Source organism: Hydractinia symbiolongicarpus, chromosome 8 (assembly GCF_029227915.1).
Source record: "Hydractinia symbiolongicarpus strain clone_291-10 chromosome 8, HSymV2.1, whole genome shotgun sequence".
Taxonomy (NCBI): Eukaryota; Metazoa; Cnidaria; class Hydrozoa; order Anthoathecata; family Hydractiniidae; genus Hydractinia; species Hydractinia symbiolongicarpus.
The window spans coordinates 21077474-21087546 of record NC_079882.1 but is presented as its reverse complement, the minus strand read 5'-3'; the positions used below and the strand labels follow the sequence as shown (position 1 = coordinate 21087546).

Genomic DNA, 10073 nt, shown 5'->3' with positions numbered 1-10073 from the left:
ATTTCCAGAGTTAGAAAGCATGAGCCATTCTAATACTTTTTCATTTTTTACTAATTCAGGGATTGGAGCTTTTTATGAAGCAAGTTTTGACATGAAACGTGTATGTTTGTAATCCGCGCACAAAAGTTTTAATAATTTTTTTTGATCGCAAACATTGACAACATTACGTAAATATTGATAAACAGAAAAGCATTTTTCAAACTTAGTTCCCAGGTATCTAGGATTTTATTTCATAGTTGCAACAAAAGAGGTTTGGAAATGAATTCCATTGCTTGCAGTTTCAGACAAAATCTTGTTTCAACAGAAGTCAATAGTGAAAAAGGTGTCAGTTCGTTCTACTCATCAGTTGCCATGGAAATATTAATCTTATTGATAAACTTTTGCCTCAGCAAAGTTTCAAATATATTTTTTTCAAAAACAAATGAAAACCGTTATAATATCAACGGCATGGTTAAAATCTGTTTGTTAAACTTTTGATGGGACAAGGAAGCGATCTAACCGCGGGAAAAACACGGTGAGTCCTTATTTTTACAACATCTAATAAAAATCTTCGCCACACGAACCCACAATGATGCAATATTTTTTTTATTTTTAAAAATAACAAAACGAGCTCTTAGAATAATTTTCTTAAAATAATTTTGTAATATTGGAGATGATAACTCATATTCACATCGAAAATATTCGAAAAAAGAAAATTTAAAGACGAACAAACATTTTCTAGATTAAAGGATTTCTAGATGACGAGATCTATATTGATAAAGCACTCAAAAAGCGATAAATAGAAGAGTACGTACGTACGCGTTCAAACGAATGACTTTTCACTTACGATTACTTGAATGTTTGATAATAATCATGTGTCACGAATAACAAAAGAAAGCGTGCCACATATTGAAGAATCTAACTCTTTAAGACAAGAACAATTACTCCCGAGAAAAATTGTTTTATGTAAAGAACATGAGTCGGTCTCGGAATTTTGGAGCAATTTCTACCGTAGCCTTTTGACGATTTTTAACAGGTAAGCAAGTAAAAGTAAGTAAGTAAGTAACGGGAAGTTTTAACGTCCTTGGGATTCCATCCTTACGGTTGGCTCTTCCTCTCCTCCGACTGTAACTATGTTGCATTACCGCCAGAGATACGTATAGTATTACTTTAACTTGCTTGCCTGCCACACAAGCCGGTTAGCGGTCACTTAACAGGTCACTTATTTTGCTATCTCTAAAGTATAGGAATCTTTATAGGCTTTTCAAAAAAGTTAGGAACGTATAATAACCGTTCTCGCAGCTCGGGTTCATATAAGAAAACGAAAAATGTGTAGCGACATGGATATAAAAAGTTAAAAGACGATCACAACTTTGTTAATAATCCTGACGTAATTGATATAATTCAACAATGGTAATGTTGCTATAAATAGCAAACATATTAGCAATGACGTCACGCTTATTAAAGTTGCCATGTTTAAGCTTCAGGTGGACACTTTGAATGTCAAGTTTTGAAGAAGATTGAAGTTAGCGTCATAGGAATGGACATTCAAATTAATCCACTAATTGAGAGTCGTCTGCTAATTCAAAAACTTCAGCCAAGAATTAGAGTTCCTGCCATGTAAATGCGAACTACACACGACAAAGTCGTCAATAAAAAACGGCGATGTTTATTTACTCGACGTTGAAAAAACGTCAGTAACACGTCAAACCAATGATATAATCTGAGCTCCTACACATTTTGATGTGTTATGATGCTTATCTTTATATTTATGAGGGCAATTATGCATTTATGAGATACTGGCAGGGAAATTACTAATTCTATATTGTTTTATGCTTTTATAAGAACACTGAACTTTTGGAAAGGCTAAACTTGTTCTTAAGTAAGTTCTTGGCAATAAAAAGTAGGAATAAAATATGTAGTATTAACTCCTATAATTTTGTCATATTATTCTAAAAATAATATCCCAGGAATATTACTCAGGCTCGATCATAAAACATCTGAAGCAAATTGACGGCATAATCATTTTGAAGACCTATTTAAGGACCAAAATATCGATTTTCTAAGAACCATAAATCTCAAACCAAGAAGTATGGTTACAAGAATAAAACTCTTGCTGACTAGAAAACTATAATTCCCAATGGTGTATGAGCCAAGGAGGCTAAACTGAAAAAATGTATTGAAGCATCGTAGAAAATGCCGATGAGTGCAAGAATATGTCACCAAGAATGACGAGTGCTGACGATTGGCACTAGCAATTAAAAAGACAATGAATCTCCGATTCATTAAAAATATGAGTGAATTTCCGAGTCTTCTGCTTTCATGACGTTGTTATGACGAAGGTTAAAAAAGTTTTGTTTTTAATCCCAACAACTTTGACCCATATTGATGTCATACTTTATCCTGCCATTTTAATAATTTAAAATTAAAGTCAATTTTAAAGTCAATTAATATTTTTTTAAGTACTTCACGCTTTTTCTTTTATAAGAACATGCTTTATAAGAATATCAGGCTGGGATGTTGAGTTAAAAACAATAGATATGTTGTTTAAAAGAACAAAGAAATAAAAATAATGACCAGCCTGGTTAGAATTTGGATATTATAAAAATAAGCGATATTAATACATTTTTTGCGCTTGAAAAAGAAGTCGGATGGGAAATACAGAAAGTTGGAAAGCTGTTACAAAATTTATTTGTGTCTTAGTAAACTATAAATTCATTTTGGTGTTAATGAGTACAGCAAAGAATTAATTAACTTTATCTATCAAAAAAATATATAAAAAAAATCAAAAAATAGTCTCTTAGCGCAACATATGTTTTTTATAGAGCAGAAGCTCAGTAATTCCTTTTAACACGCGGTAAAAAGTGTAGATTGAAATATTCTGTTTTTTCTTATTGTTCTTCTTGTTCATTAGACAAATCTAATCACCACGTGTTCCGGTTACGTGAAACCATAAGGAAGGTGGTGTGGAAATTTCTATGAAGTCTTCACGAAGAGTTGTCCGTAGTGGAGTCATGATTGAGTTCATAAAAAAGTTTAAAATTCTAAGGTATTTAATTTTTTTGCTTTATTTTACTTACCCTTTCACTTTTTTATAAGAAGCAGAAAATTTAGCTTCAGCTTAAGCTGTTCTTATTTTCTAACATACCAAGACTTCAATTGTTCTTATTTTGTTCTTATATTTCGAGCATTTTTTTTTCTTTATGTTATAGTACTTTCGCATAATCACAACAACTTTTTCTGACCGCAGAAAATACGTTTGCGACTCAGCATAATTTTCTCATTTTTGCTTTTTTGATTTTTTCATGGTAAAAAAAAATTATGCTAGGTCTCTGGCTACTACCTGATACCTTCGGTAATATTTTTAAAATTAAATGTTCCTAAAACCTGATGGTAATTTATTTCTAAGGGAGAAATTTTCCCTTTGTATTTTATATTTGTTTTAATTTATCTCCAATATTCTAAACCATTGCAATTTGTTATTGTTTTGTGAGTTGCCAATTTACTAAGCCCACCCCTTATAATGTTCCATCTTTAAAATCATGTGACAAATAAACGCCCCGGGGGAGGGCTACGGTACTTAAGATAGTCTAAGTTGTTTACACCCTTTGCTATTAATTTCAATTAACGCCCAAGGGTGCTAAATTAACCGTTGAATTTTATTTTAGATTTTCATAATTGCTTAAATTCTTTTGCGGTTTTTGCAGATTTCACGCTATTAAACTATATATTTAGAGCGTAGTAATAAAATTGTATCAAATATATATCAAGCATACAAGGAATGAAATTAAAAAAGACCAACACGTTATTACAGCCAAAAAAATAGATGAAATATCCTTCGAAATATGAAATTAGAAACGTAATCAAAAATATATGACTATTTAGATTTTTAAAAACGAGATGAGAATATCAATGTATATTTCTGTTTATTTTGTGAATAAGAATTGTGTGTGGTTTACGTTGTGAATGGCAGTAAACAAGGTTTCAGTTCTTAATTTTACATTCAGAATACACTGTAATAATCTAAGCAGGTAAATCTTGCTCCATTTGAAATAAAGAATTAATATTTGCCCACCCAAAGATTAACTTTCGCGAATTTTACCCTGTTCACGAAGGTCTATGCAAGCCTAGTCTACCCACCCCCCCCCCCCCCCCCCCAGAAAAGATTTTTGAAACATTTTTTCAAAAGCCAGTTTATTTCTGTGGTTACCTCATTATACCTTTTTCCAACAAGTTGTGTTTTTGTTAAACTTTGGAAAAAGAAAATGAAACTGAATTCTATAACATTGGTTCAATCCATTTATTCAGGATCTTATGTCAAAAAATTACATCTGAAGAAAAACCGAAATAGTACTAGTAGCTACATTGTCGAAAGTAATTATTTCCTGGAAATCTTAAAATGGTCATGTTCGCGAAAAGTAATTCCGCGAAATATTTAAAAAAATGACTGAATCAATGCATTATCTAGGACCTTCTAAAAAGAAATCTTCAAACATCGTAAAAATGAGTACGAGTTTGTCATGGAAATGCCGTAATGAGTTGCTATACAGACACTCGTCTGTAAAGAGGAAATAAAAAAGTGAAAGAAAAAAAACTCTAAGAAAATATAGCGTAAAAATAACTCAAAATACAATACAACTTATTAGATAAGTCAGTAAACCCGATATCAGAAAGAAAGAAAAAAGTCAATTAGTGTGTTTTTCTTTTTGTGACATTGAGAGAGAGTCCCTTTTTTCACGATCTTGAAATGAAATAGAAGTGTTATTCGAGACACACGCTTGTTTAAAGAAAACAACAGTACAGATAGTAGAGATAAAATTTCATTATGAACAAGATGATAGTAAAAGTATTTATGACATTAAGAGAAAAGTGGAATTTAATTCATTCATCACTTTAGTAGCCACACCCAGGTTTTAAGATGTGGGTAAAACTTAAGCAGGCTAGGCTGAAAATTCGAAAAGTTAGACAACCAAAGGATAAACCTACACAACAGCTCTTTAAAAGAAACCTCTTTCTTCCTAGTTACTAATTACCAATTGGCGTGTGGGCTAGTGGTAATGGAGTTCGCTTCGTAATCACAAGGTCCACAGCGCGGGCATGTGTAGCAAGTGTCTTTACTACAGCTACAGTCAACCCATGACATGTGAGAGAAAATTGGGTAAGCAATGCCGATGCATACCCTGTGTATACATTCAGAACACAGGACTCACATTAATAACAGTGTTTCCAACACTGCCGTGGCTAACCTGAATAAATGTTCGAAATAATAATAAAACTGAAGTCTTGTATGAATGTTTCGATTGGCAACTTCTCAGCGACTTTTGAGATAAAATTTCGCTTTTAGTAATTAAAATTAATTTGTGATATAAAAAGCGCCTGGCACGAACTATCAATTTTTCGCACTCGCCTGTGAACTAAAAGTATAGATAGTGATTTCATATAACCTGTATAATAAACGTTAACCTCATATGTTGGGCAAAATAAAATGGGCGGGATGGGTGTCAAATTAAAGTGTTAAGAATGTGTGAAAATTTCTCCCCACTTTTTGAATATGTCATATTAGTGTTAAAACTTCTCATTAAATGTAAGATGATCTGGAAACAATCATGAAAAATTGATTTCCATACAGTATGTCTGAGATGACTAGGTGAAGCACACTTCCAATAAATAACAAAACATCAAAAGAGAGTCTTGTAACAAACGAATACCTTCGGACAATTTGTTTAATCGTGTATTGTTATAAGAACACCACTCATACCAACTAAATTCCAACGGAACCTTGTTATTTATTGAGGTATAAAAAATGACAGTTCAGTTTGTTTCTTTATATCTTTATTTCAAATAAGTACTCCATACCTCTGTTTGTCCACATGTTGTAATTCAAAACATGTGACGTCATAAAGAGGTTTATGAAAGATAAAAAACGATATTTTTTCATTCTGGCTTACTCTCTGTTGTCTACAGAATGGTGAAGTCATCCTTTTTATTTATTCATTTTTAAAGACGTTTAAAAAGATATTTATTGAAGTGTTTTGTGTATTATTAGCAAGATAATTATCGTCGTTAATTAACCGTATCGGATTCACATATCGTAATTCGTTTACTTCAATAAGATATCACTTCACGTAACAGAGACAGAAGGACTGGAGGAAATTTTTTACAAGTTTTACTCGTTTGAAATACAATCAAGAAAATGTGGAAAAACCGTCCAAAAACATGCTTTTTCGGGTAAGTGGATGTAATCGTGTTTCGTGGTACCGTTATGTTTTTAATATCGTTTTCTTAAACTATGACCTTAGCTCTTCAACTTTTTTATCTACAACACATGTTCACATTTTTGTCATGACGCGACCTGTTACAATATATAATATTTTTCTTCTAAAGCTAAGAGATTCGCCTAAACGTTTTTGGAATAACATTAAAAATATAGCGGATAATTTGATCAAGTTGTTTCTCAGCAAGGCACGAAGCTCGCGTTCCTGCGAAACATTGGTTATAAAGTTAGTGGTAAAGTCTTGGAAGCTTTTTTTTTAATTTTTTTTAAAATATCCGCCTTATTCGTCGATTTTTTTTTATCATTCTTGGTAAATACGGCAATACTTTTGCAACATATCTTTGTGTTTAAATATACAAGTGCACTTCATCGTAGAGGATTTGCCAACAATTTTTTACTAAACAAACACGGAGCAGACAGTTTCTAAACGTGTTTTGTCTTGAATAATATCTCGCTATAATGTTGAAAGTTTTGTGTGTTTTAAGCGATAAAAAAATTATTTTTCATGACACGAAAATAGTAGAAAACGAGAAAGTAAAAAAATAAAATAATAACGAATAAATAAATAAATAAATGAATAAAAACATAAATAAGGAAAAACAAAGTAGATTCTACGTAAACGAATTAGAAACCAGACAATGTAAATACTCAGTAAATAAATTGTTTTTGGACAAATGCATCATAAAAAACCTTGAGTAAGACATATTTTCACGGTGTCTAATAATTAAGCAGTGATTAGTGATTGGAAAAGAATTGATAACAGAGCAAAGCATTCAAAGCTTTTAATCGTATTTTCATGAGCGTTATAAAGATCCATTATCATTTGATTGACGCTTTAATACGAATACGACGTATTGTAACTACTTGGCACCATAATGATAATAATCTAGTTGCCAGGGTAACCACTTTGGAAGTCTAAAAGTAAAAATGAAACTAAAATCACTTAGCCTTCTGTGATGATTGCGCGAAATTTTATCTACTACAAAAGCTTATACATAAAGAAAAATGAAAGTTACAAAATATATCCCTGCACCAGGGACTCCGCTAAATTTCGTAAAATTGCTAAATTTAAATAAAATGGATAAAATGTGATCTCAGCTGTCGATGTCACGTTTTTATTGAGCAAGTATTAGCGTGTGTAAACGCAAATATAGCCGCCAATTCATACAAGCACACCGTATAAATTTCTAAGTCACGCTTTCATCAAGTGTTGGTTAATCAAGTACAATTGAGGTTAACAACCATGGGTTTATTAACTTTCTCAATTACCCAATTTTGTGGTGTGTCAAAATTAATGACTGTTTGAATTAACGACGTCTTTTGTTCGTTAAGAATACATTAAAAAATAGTTGTTAGAAATTTCAATCAACAGTTTCGTTGTTACTTGGAGGAGTACGTTACACATTTGATTGAAGGACTTAAATCTTTAAAAAAAGTAAAAGGGGATTGCTGTGAGATTTTAATTATTAACAGAGACAAAAAAATAAAATTTTTTAAACATGAAATCAGCTGTATCGAACTTGCTACCATTTAGGCGATCAGCGCCGGCTACAATGTACGACTTGATAGATCAGTGCCATGAATGGAACAATTCAACCAATACAAATCTTCTTCAACCAAGTATGGAAAACTACACGGATGGATTTTGGAAAGTTTTCATGTTAAACGAAAGAACTGGCGGTTGCCGCAGTAAAAGACATTCGTCAAGTGAAACGAAAACAGAGGTAGATCCATCGACCTGTCACTGTATGAAACATTCGAAAACAGCTCGGAGAAGGAGATTTAAAAGTCAGTCGGGATATTATTTAGCTATAATGCCCAACGGACAAATCATGGGAGTAAAGGATTCAAGTAGTCCGTACAGTAAGCTATTTTCGTCTTTTCGACGTCATTAGAGTGTCGTTTTATGTTTGTTATGTGATGACAAAGTCAAAATATTGATGAATCATAAAAACAAATTTTGTTTACACCACAATTAAAAATAATTTTTTCAAACTTTTCCTTTACTAGATTTATTATGATTATCTAGTTGTTTTTGTGTTCCTTGTCCACAAAAATCACAACTTTTTTAGACTGCGGTCTATTTTCGACCAAACGAGGGATATTGATAATAATTATGGAAAGGCGGCATGAGTTTACGATTTCAGGTCGGAAACATTAATTGCAGACATCAGGAAACACGGTGTAGGCCTATAGAAACAATTTGATCAATAACAACTTTGTGTTGCCCATCTACTTCGATGATCTTGTCACGTTGTCTCTAGAGATTGTTCCCCAACCTCCCAAAAATAACAAGCGAAAGCCTAAAGATTTTAAAAAGCATATTTTACTTTCTAGTTGAAATTGATGTGATCCCAGTTGGTGCTGATCTGGTCAAAGTTTGGGGAGTCGAGGCTGAATTGTTTTTAATGATAGATGATCAAGGTCAAATGAGGGGAACGGTAAGAAAATATCTTATACTTAGAAAAAGAACTGACATATCGATACTGGAATGTTGGAAAAACATTCATACTTTTTTTAAATTTATTTTTTAATTTTCCTTTAGGATGTGGATAGCGCGGAATGTATATTCGAAGAAACACTAACCGAGAACTTTTTCAATGTTTATTATTCGGCGATGTATTTACACAAAAGATGGTGTATCGGACTTCGCAATAAACAGCAAACTCGAAGTTTCTATCGCAAACCAAAACCAGCAAAAGACACGTCATTTATGATAGAAATAGTACGACGCCGTTCTTCAACGTCGTCTGTATGTGATAGTGACGACAGCAGAATTAGCACTTAGTTAAAATTTATTATAAAATAAAGTAATATAGGCTTAATTTCTTGGATTATCAAGACAAGAAAATCGAGGCGAAATCTTCAATCTTTATTAATTAAGTTTCCTTTCTTACTTTTTCTTTTCTTGCTAATCCTTTATTATTGGTGCATATTTTACACCAATCCATAGTTGTATATTTTCTGTATAAAGTTGTTGAATAGAAAGTAATTTATGTAGTAGGATTGTAATAAACGAAAAAAGATAAAAGAAAAAAAAATTTGACTTATGTTTTATGTGAAAATATACAAAGTTGAAAGCGAAACTTCCGAACATTTGCATGGCGTCCATTTAATTGCCGGTTAAGATTTCTACAAAAGGGAAAGTCGACCAGTAATTTTAAAGAAGTATATGACGTAGTCTAGATACTGATTTGGCTACATGCTGGCTTAAATGGTGTGCTGCTATATATGTTTAGAATACCTGACATATCTTACGTGATTCTAAGTAAATAAAAGAACAAAAAGGTTAAAATACAATGGCAAGGAAATTGAACCTAAAATTGTCAGAGTTGAAAATATATTTTGTGATGTCGTTAACACCAGCCTAAAGTCATTAAGCCTGCATTAACATGTTATCGTAATCGTCCGTTAAACTGATTAGAGACACGATTAATTTGGTAAGACCTTCTCCCAATTAAACATAGCTCATTGGGATTTCGTTCACAATCACAGGCTATTGTGTTGAAAGATGTAGAAATGCAGTTCAGAGCTCTGTGGTTTCCGAAAATTATGAGTCATAATGCTTTATTGTATGAAATGTCAATTGATTAAACGTACGTAATACATAATAAACAAACTGAAAGACAAGGATAGAAAAAAAAAACATTAAAAAAAACAATTTAAATTTTTTTACAGTTTTACACAGCCAACGTTTGTTTAAAAAAGCCAGTTGATAAGACAGTAGACTACCCAAAATTTAGAAAATTTATTTTTTTGTTATCGAAAAGATTTTCTTATGATAAGTGTCCTACAACCCTACACCCCCTCCCCCCAAGAT

At 32.1% G+C, this 10073-nt stretch overlaps 1 protein-coding gene across 2 annotated transcripts; it reads left to right on the top strand.

Moving 5' to 3' along the window:
- The first annotated feature begins 353 nt into the window (after positions 1–353).
- LOC130653613 (fibroblast growth factor 20-like) lies at positions 354–9294 on the top strand. Of its 2 annotated transcripts, XM_057456135.1 has the most exons (5): positions 354–514; positions 2894–3028; positions 7788–8116; positions 8591–8694; positions 8799–9294. In XM_057456135.1, the coding sequence occupies exons 2-5, from the start codon at positions 2958–2960 to the stop codon at positions 9039–9041; spliced, it is 747 nt and encodes a 248-aa protein (XP_057312118.1). In that variant the 5' UTR covers positions 354–514; positions 2894–2957; the 3' UTR covers positions 9042–9294. The 2 variants fall into 2 exon arrangements, with proteins under 2 accessions (XP_057312118.1, XP_057312119.1); XM_057456136.1 differs by lacking the exons at positions 354–514; positions 2894–3028 and adding an exon at positions 5917–6207.
- The last annotated feature ends 779 nt before the right edge of the window (positions 9295–10073 follow it).